At 45.8% G+C, this 18,145-nt stretch overlaps 1 protein-coding gene across 1 annotated transcript in view; it reads left to right on the top strand.

Moving 5' to 3' along the window:
• Tap42 (immunoglobulin binding protein Tap42) overlaps positions 1-14,968 on the top strand; it is a 73,189-nt gene extending 58,221 nt beyond the window's left edge. The window contains exons 9-10 of the mRNA XM_072288172.1: positions 607-749; positions 14,757-14,968. Coding sequence (XP_072144273.1) covers positions 607-749; positions 14,757-14,797 — 184 coding nt within the window. The 3' untranslated portion in view covers positions 14,798-14,968. The remainder of the gene's footprint in view (positions 1-606; positions 750-14,756) is intronic.
• The last annotated feature ends 3,177 nt before the right edge of the window (positions 14,969-18,145 follow it).

Here is an 18,145-nt window from a genome sequence, read left to right as displayed (position 1 = left end):
TTGTGGTCCAATGTACGACTTTAGAAAATCAGTGCACCATTGGTGTCAAGTGTTTATAAGAACATTAAACCCACAAAGTTCCGGAATTTAAAAAGCTAAAGCACGACTTTGGAAAGGTTAGTGCATATTTCGCATGAAAAGTTTATGAAAACTTTATACCCATAAAGTTTTGGAATCGAAATCCATCTGCTCTGCAGATTCCACGGCCTCTGCAAGATGCTGCGACGAGCCCGCTCGCCATCAAAAAATACCCTAGAAACCTTGTGCTTGAATAGGGCTCCTTCCTTTATGTGACTCTCGGTGCATGGGCATTGCCACGAAGTCCAGCCAGAGTTCGCGATGATGGCGCCGAAATGTCTTTTCGAGTGTGAGAAAGGCTTTCTAGACAGAATCCCGGAATGATTTCTAACGACGGGGGTTGTTTTGGTCGGCGGTGCATGACAACACAAGGAAATTTCAAGGGGGAGGGGGGGCTGAAGCCCCATAAGCCCTCCTCCTTCCCCCTGGCTACACCCCTGGTCAGCAGCACTTCTCTGTAAACATTCACGCTTTATGCATAGAATATTTTGCACTGGTCATTACATGCACATGCTTGCTCTCGCACAGCTTCAGCCTGCAAGACTGGGCGGCGGACCCTGAGAAAGCATCGCAGGAACTGGAGGAGGAAGAAGCCCAGAAGGAGCAGCTCACAGATGTTGACGACCAGGGGGCCCTCGACTACAAGCGGGCCATGGATGACTGGAAGGACGGTGAGCTCTAAGCGGCTGCACTTGATTGTAACTCCGTTTCTTGCCTAGCAGGCAATACTGCGGATGCTACGCAAGTAGTGCGGCCATGGAAGTCTCACTACAGAAATTTCGCAGTGCGGTTGCTCTTGATCTGTGACACTTTCTAAAGAATAAGGTACTTCACATATTACAATGACAACTTGCTGAGATAAGTTTATGTGAAATAACGTAATTATTGTGAATCTTTGAGCATGCAGTATGTGGTATACTACATTTTTGTTGTGAGCAAAGTGATACACTGTGGCCAATCTTCGCACAAAGACGATTCCACTCATTTGATTGAAAATAGGTTCAGACCTTTGACGCCTTTCATCTAACGAATACATCATATTTTGCAAGAGATATGAGACTTGAAAGCCAACTGCAACGAAATTTTGACTGCCTAAAAACCTAATCTAAACTAATGTAGATATAGAAGAGCCTCCATGCAATATTTTGATGTTTCAAATGCAAGTGCAAGTGTCATGAAAAGATTGTAAACGTAGCCCTTTTTGGTACTGAAACTGGGGGGATGGGAGGGAGCCACCATCATTGCACTAGACCTAGCTGTTTCTACACTCACTACCAAGCTTCTTGATGTTTGATGCCATGTTGCGTGCTGCAAGAATTTACCCCTGTTGGCAATGATGCCAATTCAGCCTTTGTCATCCTCGTGGATGGCTTTGGAGCGTGGCAAGCATGGCAAGGGCCACGCGTTGCCTAATGCCGGATTTTAAAAGTTAGCTTCGCTGCGACATAGCGTTGTTACAAGATGAAGCATATCAAGAGTATTATTGGTATACATACTAGGCCTTTAGCATACAAGGCTGCTAAGGAGTTCGAAAAATGAGATGTTGACTGTGCTATTTGGTTGTGAACAGTTTGAGAAACTTCTCTAACCTTTATACCGTTCCTTGCTGTTTTTATTTATTTATTTATTTATTTATTTATTTAGAAGAATACTGCCAGCCTGAGTGCCAGGCTTTAGGCCTGGCACTCAGGCCTAAGGCAGGCGCACAAAGCAAACGTGACATTACAGCATTTCATACATGGGATCGTAACAAACATATCACTGTAATCAAATCACCATGAGGACAAACCAGCGCATACTACCCAGTTTTGTAAGAAAATATAGAACAGGTGAAAGAAGAAAAACATTACAACACAATAGAATAACGACAATGCAACTTGATACCATGGTCTAAACTCCACTCAAAAAACAAAACAAAAAACAAGTAACAATACAGAGAGCAAATTTCATGACAGCGCGCGAGAGAACAACGAAACATTTGTGCATGGTACGGTGTCAGTGGATAAGGCATTCCACTGCTGAGCTGTTCTTGGGAAGAACGACTCTCAATAGCCGGAAGGTCATCATAGTGGTTAAAATATGGGTTTAAGCCATCATGGTGTGTAAACAAGGAATGATAATAATCAAGGGGATTTGCAATGTCAGTTTTGTCAGTTGTGACTACATTGATCAGGCAAATGTTTGTTTTTTGGGAGCAATGCGAGTCCAAAATTTTCCTGGGAACGAACTTCAAAAATTTTTCAAGGACACATTCTGGTAATGAGCGTTTGCCTCCTTGATGCTGTCTACGCGTAAAACAGAGCAAAGAAAGTTCCAGTGTATCAACAAACTACGAAAAATTTGCGGCTAGTGGGTAAACAGACAGGTACATGGCAGCAGTAATGCAAGTTGCGATGTCTTGTGGCCTAGAGTTTAGCCATACAGCACTCGAAGTTAGTACTGCAGTGACCTACCATGTCCTGCCCAACTGTTGGTGTAAAGCATTGCTAGCAGCTTGATTCCTTTATGATCTTCCTTCGGTGGGAACACTCGCACCACACAAAACATTGCAAAGTGCATCGTGACACAGTGCATTGGGAAGTGTAAGCTACCAGCTTTACTGCTGCCGTCCACAGCTTCAGTAACCCGGTAAGCCACAAATGTTAAGAAGTTGCAGACAAACTAGAACTGTCAGTTATCCCCCCCTCGCTGAAAATGTGGCTAGCATTCTGAGGTCCTGATCGGCAGCATACATGATATCTTTGGCTCGTTAACCTATGGTGCTGAGGCAGAATGTTCAATAGCCTCATAAAGGAATGAGAATTCGTAATTGGCACTTAACCTCTAGAATCGTTGCAAGAATATGTTTATATCGTGGGGAATTATGGCCATGAGAATGAAATTTGCAGAAAAATAAAAATTGCGTTGGAGCGCGTACAGCAGGCATTGCCACATGACCGTCAGCTTACCGCTACTCATAAAAAAAAAAAGTGCAGCCATTGCATTCTATCAGTACTAACAAATGGGGCAGAAATTCGAAAGTTAACAAAGAAACTTAGAAAAAGAAGTTAAGGACCAGGCTAAGAGGAATTAACAAAATGTGGTAGGCATAATGTTAAAGGGAAGCTGAAGAGTCTGTTGAATTCAATAAGGCGCTCATATATGGATGCGGGAACCTTATAAACCGTGCAGGTAAAATTTTGGGGGGGGTTTCACTTAGGAGCGACGCAATCGTCAGTTAAAATTGCGCTGTAGCTCCGCCATTGCCTTGGCGATGCTTGATGACAGCAGTGACGTCATCTACAGTGACTCACGGTCGGCCATTAGGGCATTTCACTGTGGAGTGATCTCAGAACAGGCTTTTGGGCTGCTTCGTAAGGCAGGTCTGGATAGAATCAAGTATCACTCGCTTACTTGGTTCCCAGCCCACGTTGGGCACATGGCGGGTGTCCCCACGAACCTCAATGAGACGGCCCACGCTGCCGCGCGCCCACTGACTGACCGCGCTGGCGCTGTAACGGCCGAAGAGAGAGTTACGCATGGTAGGGACGCGCCTGCCACTTATAATGAACTTCTTAAACACTTATATCTCTCGCGGCGACAATACCCTCCTCCTCACCCCAAGCTCACTAGGCCTCAGGCACTGACATTCAGACTGTTGCAGACAGAAACCTATCCCAACCTGTTCACGTTACATGCGATATATCCGGAGATTTACACTGATGACGCGTGCCCTGCTTGCGGGGATAGATCAACACTTTCGCACATGCTCTGGGGATGTATCTCTATAGCAAGCCCTGACCTCAGCTCAGCTAGGTGGGAGGCGGCCCTCCGCAACCCACTCCTGGCTGAGCAACGTTGGGCTGTCCAGCAGGCCCACGATGCGGCTGGCAGGCTAGGCCTGTCGGTTCCGACGTGGGAGCGGCCCGCGACGTGCTAATACGCATTCTGCAGGACTGTAAAATAAAAGTTACTCAATCAATCAAATCCGCCCCCCCTGTCGAGCGCCGCGCGCTGCTGCTGACGCTGACGATACGAGCGGAGACCGGAAACCGTGGCATAGTGACGTCAGCACTGGTATTCGGTTCCTTCGCAGTCTCCGCGACCGTGCCTGACCAGGCTTATTTCTGCGTGCGTGCCGTCCTAATCTGCTTTGCTTGACCCTACATTCCTTTGTTTGCGTGTATATAGGAGTGGTAGTTAACATGCGCAGCATCATTTGAACTTGTAGGCCAATCATGCCGGCGTTCTGTGCAGCCTAGGCTTGCACGAACACCAGCAGCCGCGACGATGTTCCGATGTTCCATTAGTTCCTGCAAGACAAGAAGCTTTCAGCTAAGTGGGAGGCTGCTGTGAAGCGAAATAACTTCAAGCGCTCAAGAACAACAGTGTTGTGCTCTAACCACTTCCGTGACGATTACTACCGGAGTTTATCAATAATGCGTGCTTTGGGTTTTTTTTACCTGTCATGTTAGCACGCTGAATGGAAGCTGTATGTTTATCTCCCACACTTGACACAGGTTTCATCGCCATGCGCCGCAAATTTTCTATTTGCACGTGTGTTGTGAAACAGCCTGCATGCAGCTACCATTACGCAGTGCAAGCGTAAAGTTTGCTTGTGTTGGAAAGCCTGCTCACGCCAGGACGCTGTGCTCCCCCTGCTCTCGCACACATAGAGAAACCGACCATCTCACGTAGCCGACGGAAGTCGCCGGTTACGAGTAGCGTGCGGATGGCGCACTGATGAAGGCTCTATACTACACGTGCTACAACAGCCGGTAAATTTTTCCCGCGTTTAAACCGTCTGTGTAGATTGCCGACAGCTTTGGGGCAGCACACAAATGCCGACGATCGCACCACCGCTTACGTTCTACGAGGCGGCATGCAGGAACATAAGACTACAGTTGTTTGGCCGGAAACATACTGGAATGCTGAATGCAGCTTAGCAAAAAACATACTCGCCAAAGAACATTTCCAACACAAAGAGACTCTAACACTTCACCTTCGTTCGCGTGGAAAGCAGTGCTTGCACCAGCATTTTTTGCTCCTTTGAGAGGCCGGCTCTTCGCAATCAGCTCGTACATGTAGGGAGTAAAGTATAAACCCCTTACAAGTGATCTTGCACGCGACATCGCGACAAGCGAGGCGATGGCTGCCGCGTTCACTCTTCGCCTGCAAGCCGAACTCCACGCGAGCGACGGCTTTGAGCGACGACTTCCCGGTATGAGGGCAGCAATATATGCACCGAAACTAGCGTGACGCATGCTTTATCAATTTAAGTTGATGTATTTTACTGAAAAAGGAGCATAAAATATTTCTGAAGGTCTTGCACTAGGTTCTTATTCTTGCACGTGTAAAATTCAATAGTTTGCTCATTCCGTGCGATAAACAGTAGTACTTGAGTTATGTACATCCAGTTCTGGCTTCGCACTATTGGCTAGTCGCTCATAGCACTTCCGGGCGACGAGCGACGAGTTCTAGATTTCTAGAAACAAGCGATCTGTTCGAGCGACAGCCCGTTTTGTCGCTCGAAGCCGTCGCCCGTCACCGTCGCGCACAAAATCGCTCTCGTGGAGTTTGGACTTAACGCCGAACTCCTCAGAGAAATGCAAGCTCTCGAAATTTTCCATGACCGTCTCAGCAAAACAGCACCAAACTTCCTTGCACCGTGCTTCGTGTGTAGCGACAGCAGTCAGTCCGGACGAACACCATTGTTGATGTCACGAGGCGCCCGACCAATCACAGGCAGAAACGAGGCACGCAAGCTGGGCGTGTCTGCTGCTGCACTTTTCGTCGAAATAAAATATGTTTGCGCTTTCTTTCGCTCAATTTCGATGCGATATTCGAATTCAGAGGGTTGAAAACCACGACGTACTGCTCTTCACTCATTTTTTCTGGAAAAGCTTTCAGCTTCCCTTTAAGAGATCAGAAGCTAGTGGTGTGGACTTGGGATAGGGAACAGACGGGGGTAGCCAATATTCTTGTTCAAATTAAGAGAAAGAAGCCAAATCAGGCAGGCCATGAAGTGCAGGTAACCGATGGTCTCGTAGCTGAGGTGCAGAATGGCTGCCAAAAAAAAGGGGAGCGCAGTCAAAGATGGTGGCGAATCAGGTGCTGCGATCAGGGATGGAACTGCTGCGCAAATTCCACCATCTTGCACCAAACCACCGAGTTGCACCAGCGTGCACCAAAACACGTACATCGAATGAAGTCAGTAAGTTTTGCAGAATGTTTGTGTTCAGCAGCAACCACATAGCCATATGTTTGTTGGCTGCTATCATTCGGCCCTAGAAGCCAAGGTGAAGCAATTCGCTTCAGCATCGGCGTCCTGCAGTGTTGCTGTGTTTGGTGGCGCATTAGTAACTTGGCCACAGGAAAACGACAACTGTTTGTACTATACAATGCATTACGAACATTTTAAGCAAGTTGTACGCGTTTTCGTAATATGTGGTCCAGCTTCAGACGATTTGAACTGGCGCTCTATTTATGGGGCAATTGGGAAAGAAAGCTGCGCTCTCAGCAGAATAAGTTATACAGTCTGTCGTTATACATTTCAGGGGCCACTTGTACGTGCTATTGGTAAATCTGTGTCGATTAATGGTGAACACCGTGGGTGTAATGTTCGCTCGTGCACCATATCCGGTTACTAGGTTACTAGGACGTTGACGAACAAGCTGCTTGCTTTCGTGAAAATGTTTGACAAGAAATATCCAATGGCAAATATAATCATCAGTCAGATTTGCACTCTGGGTACTCCATATTCTGCACAAGCACTACCAAAAAATCAGACTTGCAAACCGAGGAGGTAAAGTTTCGGTTTTAGTCTACTGTAGCAGCCAAATGGCAGTCTCAAGGACCCCTCACCAGGTCCCATAGCAAATTTTGCCTGGAAGTTGTTACACATCCTTCAGGCAGCGTTCTGCCATAAAAATTTTTCATATTGGTTCATTAGTAACTAAGATAGAAATATTTCAGTGCTGCGACCCATGGTTTCCGAAGGTGAGCACCACTGTCAAGCGAGACACTCTCCCCACTTGCTCCGTCTAGCCTCCACAAGCAAAATTCCTTCCCTGCATTCTCTCATACTGAAGCTGGAAGATCGCGTGATGCATGCATCACGGGCCTCGCGCTGTGAACAAAGCGTGATCCCGCGCTGGAACACATTTGAAAATTACATAGATTTGGTGCCGGCACGCGCAACGTCACGACGTGGGAACAAGCAGACGAAATGGAAGGACATCTCTCTTGCTGCAGTGCGAAGTAATACAAACACACGCAGACATTCGGTTTGTTTGCTTTATTATTTCTCTAAGCCTTGATTCGGCTATTCAAGCAACATATTACACAAATAACAGATGTTGCCTTAAATAATTCCTGAAGTCGCGTGTCACCACGAACAACGTCACAGCACAAACTCGTGTACGTAGGCGCACTAGCACGTGTATGTCATCCTCCGGCTTGGAGCGCGGCGGCCGCAAGGAGAAGGGAAAGCAGCATTTGGTTTGAAATTTCATATCTTCCTGCGTTGCGTAGCTGTGTAATACTTTGCAGACACAATCATTATCACTCATTGTATGCTCTGCGCTTGTCAGCTCCAAATGGCCAAACCTGGTGAAGGGCCCTTTAAAGGGTTGGAGAATGCGCGAACGACAGAAATTGCATTTGCGGCAATGATGCTCACGATGTGACTTGCGCTGATTGAGAAACCATTGTTTGGCATTCAAAATATTGGTCACCGTTTTACGCTGACATTATGAGGCAGCCCTAGTAATAGACTTTTTTTAGGCTTGTAGCGCAGCTCAGAAAGAGCAAAAGGGAAGGTGGAAGGGGCAATGAAAGCGAATGTAATAGAGCTTGTGCAAAATATTGGTAGGCAACGCTGATCGGAAAGCCACCAAACACTTCCCTTTATTCTTCTTAAATGTCAGTTCTTTTCCTTCTCGCCAAGGTATGTGGAATACTGGCAAACATACAATTACCAACAAAGTAACTTCGCATTTATTCTGTGGTACTTTGCTAAGCCAACTGAATGTCACCAAGAATTTAAAAAACAGTTGACAGTTGATAGCATTACGTAAAAAGTGCCCACTATGTGTTGATGAGTATTGTTTGTGGTTGTCACAGTCAGTATTTCTTGTTCATTGTGCTAAATACCGTATTTACTCGCATAATGATCGCACTTTTTTTGTCAGAAAAATTGGCGCAAATTCAGGGGTGCGATCATTACGCGGGTTAAATTTCCCGCGGGAAAAAAAAAATATTTTTTTTTTTCGCCTCGCGTTTGCTGCGGGATGCGAGATTGCGGGTGCGGGACACCAAAACAAAAATGGCGGCCGGCGGAGCAAGCCGAACGCGATTTTTTTTTCTTCTCGTGAGTACATTACGTGTATTGAAACAGTTTCTTCCGTATCAGTGATGAATAATATCGTTAATATCGGCAAGTTTGCGGCAGTAACGTAGCCATGTCCACTTGGAGGGGACAGAAACAGGTGGGCGCGCTTAACTGCCAGTGACATAGAAATGCATGGCCGACGTGCTGCGGAAACTGCGGCATCTGTCTTCACTACTATCCTAATACGGCACGTTTCCGCTAAGGTTGGGCGAATATCTTAGCTGTGTTACAAGCGTCGGCGTATGAATAGCGTACACTTTTAACGTATCAGAGTAAACGTGACTACTATCATTGCCGCGCGCGATTTGTTGCGTGCTCACGAGTGCAAAAGCAGATGAAAAGAATCGAAATGCGCCTTTATTGTTTTTGTTGACATCAACCATTATAAAGCCAACCCATAATAAGGGCGATTTTGGTTGTACCTCATTTTGTCATGGAAGTGCGGAAAGTGATGCAAGTAATGAAATGAGGCATCTACTTAAGTATGTTTGGTGCGTGCAGGCCGCTTGGCTTGTCTTGAAGAGTCGTTCGCGTAGCATTCGACAGATGGTAAGCGCGATCATTATTAGCTAGACTTAGCACACGACATATCGCTGCGGCAAGTTCGGGGTGCGATCATTACGCAGGAAATAAAAAAAATCGAATTTTGGCGACAAAATTTAGGGGTGCGATCATTATGCGAGTAAATACGGCAGCTATCTCTATAAAGTTCCCTAACTGACGAGATGTCAATGAAAAAGTTGTGGAGGATATTGAAACATAAGTGATAACTGGATTTAAAGTAACCTAGGGTTTGCGTATTCAGTAAATGAAGGTAAATAATGTCAGCTAAACTTGAATATTAGTTGTTTGTGCACAACGAAAAAAAAAAAAACTCCTTGACTAGCATTAAAAGAAGCCTATCAACATACAATGTCTACTGTTCCCTAAATCCTGTGGTTATTTTTTTTTTCTTTGCCAGATTTCATTGGTACATCTGTACTTAACTTAATAGTGGTTTCCGAGGAATGCATGTAGGTTTCCTACATGCATTCCCGCAACTGCAACCGCAACCATGAAATCCTTGTGGCAGCGAAATATTTTCGTATCCCTGGCGAACGCCCATAAGTTTCAATGCATTTCGTACCTCTCGACAACAAAGTGTCGCTGTACTACAATCCCGCATCAACAAAATTTGCCGGAACGTAACCTTGCATATTACCTACTCGCGCAAGGCTAGTAGGCTCCAAAATGTGCTCAAATGTGATTGCTTCGCACTAAAATTGCATAAAATACCACCACATTGCATTTGCATGGGCACCGCCATTTTTGTTTGCAAAAACAACCAAGTGCCGGAAGCGATCATGCCGCAAATACGTCATGGCCCCTTTCTTGTCTGTTGAACACCCGTTTGAAACGGCAGCATGTTGCCGCTGGCATGTGACGACGGTTTCTGCACACCTAGTGCAGTGCGTAATGCGCACCCTGGTGAAAAAAAATGCAGCAAAAACAAGGAAATCCATGTCCCACCAACATGGAATTGTTTATGGTGGTTCAATTGGTGGTTGCAGCATGGAGTGTCACGCGTTGCACCGTGATCCCTTGCTTCAAGAACGCTGGTTTTGGTGCCACGCGACAGGCATAGCGAGCAGATTCGGCGCCGGGCATAGATTTCAAAAAGGGGCCATAATCTCAATCGACTGCCTCCGGTTATACAATATAAGATCACTTCTGTGCTCGGCTCCGGACGCGTTGTTGCCTACAGGCGACAGCATGCACTGGAGAAATACTGCTCTGCGTCCGGTGCCAAATTATGAAAAATCTTGCAAAAGTGATTGTATCTCCAAAAACAATTGACCGAGAGTACTGCTTCAGGCCAGTGCTGCCACTGCTGATGGACGCATGCAGCACCTTTTGTACTATCGGCAATGCGGTTCAATATCCAAGCAAGCTTGCCAAAGTAGACCAATGGAATTTTGACAGTATAGTTTCGTTCTGCGACTCATTGCCTTTCTGTGCTGTCTCATTTCGCAACAGCAAAATTCTTGCGGAAGGGAATTATTTCACGCTCCCCACATCATTTCATTGTTGCGAGGTTCAACTGTATTCTGCAAAGTCTAATAAAAAACTTTTCTTGATTTGTCTGTATTTTAGCCCTGTTGAGCCTTACCTAGCATGCTCCAGAACACGTATATTCTGCTCTAAAATGAACAATTCCTGCTCCAAACCTCTTCCAATGTGCCAAATTTGCTGCTCCCAGTGCTGCTCCAAAGCTCCCTTTGCCACTTCCATTCCTGTGTGATAAAACTGGGAAATTTGCAAGCATAGGATGGTGTCTGCAGATACAAGTAGGGGGTAATTGGATATCACTGAGAGAGGCCTTGATCCTGCAATGGACATAAATATAGGCTAGTAAGGATCTTCTCTAGGCACAACATGACTGGTGCCCACTTCATTTTTCTCTTGATCTCAATCAGGACATCAGGTACACCCATGTGCACTCTAATCTGAACTGCCTTCATCCAACCTCTTAAACATTTGAGGGTCGCAGAAGTAAATACATGTACACGGTGCTGCAAACAAGTCCCAAATGGTCAATGCCATATATTTACCACACCATCTGTATATAAAAAAAAAAACAAATTTTTCATCTTTCTGTGACCCTGCAACTGCAGCCACCTTATATGGATGCAAGCTTTTCTCTTCTTTTTTCGTTTTCGGCTCAATAGTCTCTTCGTTTTAATTTCACAGATTCCTTTCTCTGGTGTGTCGGTGACCACTTGCACATACACGCGTCCATAGCCACACAGCGGTTATATTTAGCTGTTTTCATTTGTATCGCTTGAAAAAACTGATAGGTATCTGGATTCTAATATCTCAAAGGTTCGCTGCTAGACGCTCACTCGTTTATTGCTCACAGGAGTGTAGTTACATCTCTTTGCAGGCGGGCGCTGGTATATACACAAACTATGCTGCCATATACGAACAATGCTACCACATATGCCTGTGCTTTTCTTGAGACTAGCAAAAACTGATTGCCCCCTCGTTGGCGATGGAACGAAGGATTACTGCAAGTTTCTGACCCATTTGGTTCTTCTGATGGGTGCACAACCATCGTATTTTCTTATGTGCGCTTGCATACACAGTTTTATCACGCTACAGATGTGCGCGCTGGTTGTTGTTCTGCAAGTGAGTCGAGCGGCAATTAGTACTTTGATGCGGACTACTGCACAAGTGCCGAATCGGAATACTGCAGGATCCTGTTAAACGAAACCTCAAGGGACTGGATAAATATATTCCGGTTAACAGGAGTTCTGTTTACTCAGAAAGATGTGCAGGGCTGCAACACTTATGCCATACACCATTTTAACACTGTTAAAAATATTGGGCATCAAAAAGTGAATGCAGCAGCATTCTGGATCTGGATCTGGATTTACGAGGCATCTCACTAGCTTTGGTTTTGATAGGGCAGCAGCAAACATCACCTACCTTTAGTCTCTGCCAACGCTTTTTAATGGTAGTCTTCTGCATAGAACACACACTGCACAGGTGGAACAACAACAACAACAAAAAGCAACTTCTTTCTTTTCTGTGAAAATAATAATTCAGCTATGGTTAATTTTGCTTAATTCGATCCTGACCAAAGAAAAGTCCCTTCATTCATTCAAGTCCATTCATTTTTATGGGCCCAACTTTTGCTGGTTAGGTTCTAAAATTGCTTTTCGCTGGATACTTTGAACTTGACCAATCAGCGTGCATGCGCCTGGCCCCTCTGGTGACACTAATAGTGACCCCTTTTAGTCGTGGCATCTGTCCCGGTGGAGCTTTAGAGACAGTGAATGCATTGAACACATGTCACCTCCTGTCAAAAATGCCTAGTTTTGGGCTGCCTTAAAAATATTTTCAAGCAATAACCTTAGCTCACATTGTGTGATTACAGTACTTAAAAAAAATTTAATTATGGGGTTTTACCTGCGAAAACCACTTCCTGATTATGAGGCACGCCATAGTGGGGGACTCCGGAAATTTGTGCCACCTGGGGTTCTTTAATGTGCACGTAAATCTGAGCACACAAGTGTTTCTGCATTTCACCCCTATCGAAATGTAGCCACCGTGGCCGGGATTCGATCTTGCAACCTCGTGCTTAGCAGCCCAACATTATAGCCACTAAGCAACTACGGCAGTTGATTACAGTACTTACCAGCTTCTAACGCACACCTTTTTTGATATATACAGACAAACCTCGATATAGCCAGGATTCGATGTATAAAATCACATTAAAAATGTGTCAAAAACTTCTGCAAACCAATCAATGAACCAAGGGCACAATCGGGGATCGTTCGATGCGTATGTCGGTTGCGCCATGCGCAATTAGCCTAGGCGGCGCCGTCTTTGTCAGCTGCATGAAGTCGGCGCGGTCTAGGCCAATCTCGCGCTGCGCAACCGAACGCATGCTCTGAACGACAATCCCCGATCGCACCCCAATAGTGGCGTAGTAAATACTGACGCAAAGTACTTATTTATTTGGCTGAAAGTAATGCAGCAATGTAGCCTGTTTCTTATTGGCGGCTCGTGCTTAAAGACGGGAGTCCTCACATAGTCAATAATCCACAAGCGATAGGCCGGTGCCGCTGCAGCCCTGATGAAGTCGGGAGCGGGGCAACATCGGCAGTGGCGAGATCAACCTCGGCAACATCTTCGTTTGGCTGCTACTTCTGCGATCTCCACGTTCGTCAATCGAAGCATATTGAAACACTGTCAATAACAACGTACTAAGTGGCGTCTGCCAAGGCGTCTATGAGAGAGCCCAGTGAGCGTGGGCTGTCGCGCGTCTTTGTTGATGCGAACTGCCCGTCCTCTCGAGGCGCAGCAGGCGCAGAGCACGGCAGCGAGGAGGAGTCAGTGCAGCAAATCCAATGTGTTGTTGGCGTTGTCGAACTAGCCAAGCCGCCGCGTGCGTATGCCGCTATGTTCAAATGGCGCCCTCAACGTGATCGATGTGCGCAGCTATTTTGCACAGCAGCTTGGAACGCTCATCGCGCCACCGCTATCTTCGATAGTGTTGCGGGAAAGCTCCCCGCCTGTCAACAGAGCGCACGTGGTAGGTGGGGGCGGAGTTCGCTATATCCATATTACGTCCGACCCTATTCGAAATAAAAAATTAAAAATGCATGTGAGTTTCCAGGTGATATAAAGAGTGTTCAATATACGCAATAATTCAATATATCAATGTTCAATATATCGAGGTTTGACTGTATGTATATATCAGTAAAAGTGCACTGAAAATTACCTGTGCAGTGCAAACAGCCATGAAATCGGTGCAAAAGGCTAGTGTAGTCTCAAAGCCTACGAGTCAGCCAAGCCAAGCCAAGCGGCAAGGTTTCTTGGCCTTCTCAGTCACACATTGGAGCCACTTGCAAGTGGCGGATTGGCCCGGATCAGCTGTGTAGTTGGCATATTGTGTTGTGTGTTGCATGCCTTTGCGGTTTTATTAAAATTTCATACGATACATGGCCGTGTAGCGGTTCAACGGGATACAAGCCCATCTTCTATGCATCCTTAGAGTTGTGCGCCCAATTAGGAACATATTGCCGTAAAGACCAATAACGGATATTATAACAAAGTAATTTAGGCTCTCCATTCAGCTTTGTTATAACAAGGTTTTACCGCAGTATGTGGTTTGGCCTTGTTTCTGTGCTGCATACCAGTACTGTAATTTGATGTCTGGCCATCAAAATTTATTTATTATTGCCTCAAAGGTCACATTGCGAGACATTACATGAGAGGCAGGCATTGTAATCAGCTAATTATGTGATGATTGTTGTTGCTTGGCAAGAAGAGATTTGAAGGAATCAAAGTCAGTTGTGGTTAGTGGCAATGGTAGCAGGAAGAGCATTCCAGCCTCGGACAGTCCGCAGAAAAGAAGCAAAGGAATGGTGGTACATTGTGGTATAGGCCCATGGTGGGCCGACCAATTCGTGTGGCTGGTTCTGGCAATGCTGCGGGCTGGTATGATAAACACATTATGAGGAGGCAAGAAATGATAAAAAGCCTGTGATAAAGGCATAGGCGAGTGGGGGAGAATCAAGCTGGGATTTTAAAGTCTCAAGAGACCCTTTACTGGCCCATCGGAGACGCGACGCTTACATTTCATTTGCATAGGCATGATTGTTATTTTTTTTCGCCCATACCAGTGTGTGTGATTATAAGGAATACAAAGGTGTCTGTGTGCCAGATGCAACTTTATTGTAACAAGGCTCAACTATCTGTGCAAGTAAAAGACAATATATCTAATGCCTTGTGACTACCTGTTTGCAATCTTTTGCAGAAAATCGAAGAGGAAGTGGCAACAGAAAAAACATGGGCTGAAGATGAAGAGCAGCTTTTTTTTGTTTTATGACGAGATTTCCAGAGATGCTGTGGCCATAATGTGTTTAGTCGTCTGACCTTGTATACTTTGACCGTGTAGTGAAACAAGCCTTTTATTCGGGGCTCTTTTGTGTGTTTGATGAGTGTGTTATTAAAGAATGTTTTAATTTATTGCTGTGCCTTTGGAGTTTTAATATGAGAATGAACTGCTACTAGATGAATGGGAAAATATGCCAGAACTGTAGACTTGTACGCATTAGAGAAAGAATGTGACCTGGTACAATTACTTTATTCAAAAATGTAATTGATTCCAGTTACCAATTACTGGCCTACGAAAACAATTGAGAAATTACTAAAAGAAAGGTAATCGGTTACTTCTACATTAATTTCCTTCGAACTTTTACTAAAAGTGCACAGACGCAGTAAACACAATCTTTGAGTTGGCCACGCACTTTCAGCGCATCTGCTGCAGCCCCTCACACATTCTTTAGCTTCACTAAGGATTGCTTTTCAGAAATTTTGCCAGTCACCTTCCCTCGTCTTTGTTGTAAAGACATTGGCAGCAACACAAGCCTCGATCGACGTGCGCGCCGAGGATATGGCGATGTTGCCATGTACAGCCTTCGTGATGTGGCATTGCAGCCAATTGGAAGTTACGTGCCGTTCTTTCACTGCGACAAACACTGCCGGCTTATTCGCTCTGTTGGATATTTGATGCTTTCGCATCAAAACACGCTGGGCCCCTGACAACACATCTGTGCTGCACTGGTTGCATCAATTTCAATGCAAACCTTATGAAATACGCACACTTGCAACGAGCGGCTGCGCTCGTTTTACGATGCGTCAGCAGTTTTTGGCCCGCATCTTTGGTCCTTATCAAAGGCAAAGTACTAGTGCGATCTTGTAACAGTTCTCTTTCTGAACCATTACAAGACTGCGGTCCTGGTTTGTGTACACGTACAAGTAATACATAACGGATACTACATATGCAATACAACATTTACGTGACAATCTACGTTGTCACGTAGATTGTCTAAAATTTCACGGCCTTTTTTCTTAGAGCACAGCCAACTACTGGCATGCGTCGGCATGTGCCAATGCATCAAATGCATCAAAAGCATGGGTCACGAACAAGGTTACATGTCGCGACATGCTGAGATTTTGCCGACTACCAATGCTAGAATATCGGCGACACGTCACTGGCATCCACCAAAGATGCTGCAACCCCTCTGACTGCTATGCCTATTACGGCTGCCGCTGTGAAGGTGCCGACGCCAGCGGTAGTCTGAATTCATTGGACGCACGACGCGCACGTCAGTGTTCTTGAAAGACAGTGTTGGGATACTAGGCTGACAATGACATGACCGACGACTGTGGGTGTTGATAGTGTTACAAGAATTTGCATAGAGTCCAAATAACGGGAAGAAATCCATCCTGCCGACTATTATTACGCTGGTCTCAATGTGATCATCCGCTAAAACATCGCATTGATTCTTGATTGTGGCAACACCTGTGCTTGCTGTGTGTATTTTTGATGTGCCCAAACCTAATGGAAACATGCTTCCGAAATCTACATGATCAGCACTTGCCTACTGCCAATTTTCTTTATATTATGCATAGGCCTAGTGCGTCCATTGAGTTCATAACTGGTGAGAGAACGAGCCCAGCGGAGAAACTCTGTCGAATGAAATGAATTTTGAATTCTGTTTGGCGCTGCAACACTTTGAAGTATGGCATTTCTGACTTCTTGTGGTGTGGTGAATGAACCGTGTGGAACTTCGGGTGGTGAACCACGGCGTGTTTAGTGTAGTCTCAGGTGACTCAAGTTTAACGGGCGAGCTCTGTGCTGTTTCCAGCGACAGAGATAACTTTTGAAAGTGTGATACACTAGTAACCGAACAAAGGGAAGTACATTTCAGCCATGCCGTCTTTCTTCTTTCCAGATGTTGAAGTCGGAAAGGGTCCCAACAAATTGATCCCGATCTGCTGAAACGGTCAGCAAGGGGGCTCGAGCAGTTAATGTATACCTGCTGGTCTTGTCGGTGGTGTCTTGTGTCGCTGGCAGTCATGGCATGTCTTGACATAATGGACGACGTCGGCGGTCAGGCGTGGCCAATCGCACTTGTATTCTTGCAAACGTATGGGAAAACCCAAGGTGCCCTGCTGTCTAATCGTCGTACAGGGCGTGCAAGGCTTCTGGCTGGAGTGCTGCTGGCACAATGAGAAGGTAGTTTACGCGGACTGGGGAGTTCTTTTTTACGAGGACGTCGATGCACAAGAAAAATTAAAAACAGTCAGCGCCGAATCACCCTAGGGACAAAGTTAGTCTTGCCTTCTAAGTACTCCACAAGGCTTCATAACTACGGGTCTACTCGTTGCTGTTCAGCGAAGTTGTCTGCAGTTATTTTTCCTAGAAAGGCGTCGTCCAGTTCGTGTTGCAATGGCCGGTCAATAGGGCCGCGCAACAGGCAGTCAGCGTCAGAATACTTTCTCCCGGACTTATACACCACTGTGATGTCGAATTCCTGGAGTCTGAGACTGCATCGGGCTAGGCGACTTGGAGGAGCCTTTAAATTTGCCAGCGGGGTGGTTGCTTACCACATTGTAGTGCCCGCCGTATATCCAAGGCCGAAATTTCGCTGTTGCCCGAATGATCGCAAGGCACTTGTTCTCTGTCTAGCGTAAGCTGTTATACGCTCTCAACTCCGTCCTTACTATGAATTAGCATGGCACCGAGGCCTATGCTACTTGTGTCAATGTGGATTTCCGTCTCACCATCTCTGTAGAAGTGTGAAGGCACTGGTAGTGACTGCAGCCGTCGTTTGAGCTCCTCAAATGCATCGTCCTGCCGTGTTTCCTATTGAAAGTCAATGTCAGCTTTGGTGAGATGAGTTAAGGGTTCCGCAATTCTTGAAAAGTCCTTTAGAAAGCGTCTCTAATAGGCACACAGGCCAAGTAATCTGCACTGCCTTCTTGTCGATGGGCTGCGGGAACTTAGCGATGACAGCTATCTTCAGTGGGTCAAGACGGGCTCCAAACTTACTGATCACATAACCTAGTAATAGTTCTTCATAAGTGTAACGGCACATTTCCAGCTTCAGGGTTAGTCCAGATGACTTGATCACATGAAGTACTGAAGACGCCTCAGGTGATCTTCCAAATTTGTGGCAAAAACTACAACGTCATCCAAAGCAGATGAGGCAAGTCTGCCACTTCGGTCCTGAGAATCCTGTGTTCATCACACGCTGGAACATTGCAGGCACAAAGCAAAGTCTGAATGGCATCATCCGGAACTCGGAGAGGTCGTATGGCGTGATAAATGCAGTCTTCTCTTGATCCCTTTCGTCA

Source organism: Dermacentor andersoni, chromosome 5, assembly GCF_023375885.2.
Source record: "Dermacentor andersoni chromosome 5, qqDerAnde1_hic_scaffold, whole genome shotgun sequence".
NCBI lineage: Eukaryota > Metazoa > Arthropoda > Arachnida > Ixodida > Ixodidae > Dermacentor > Dermacentor andersoni.
The sequence above is the reverse complement of the archived record's forward strand: the minus strand, read 5'-3'. Positions and strand labels throughout refer to the sequence as shown.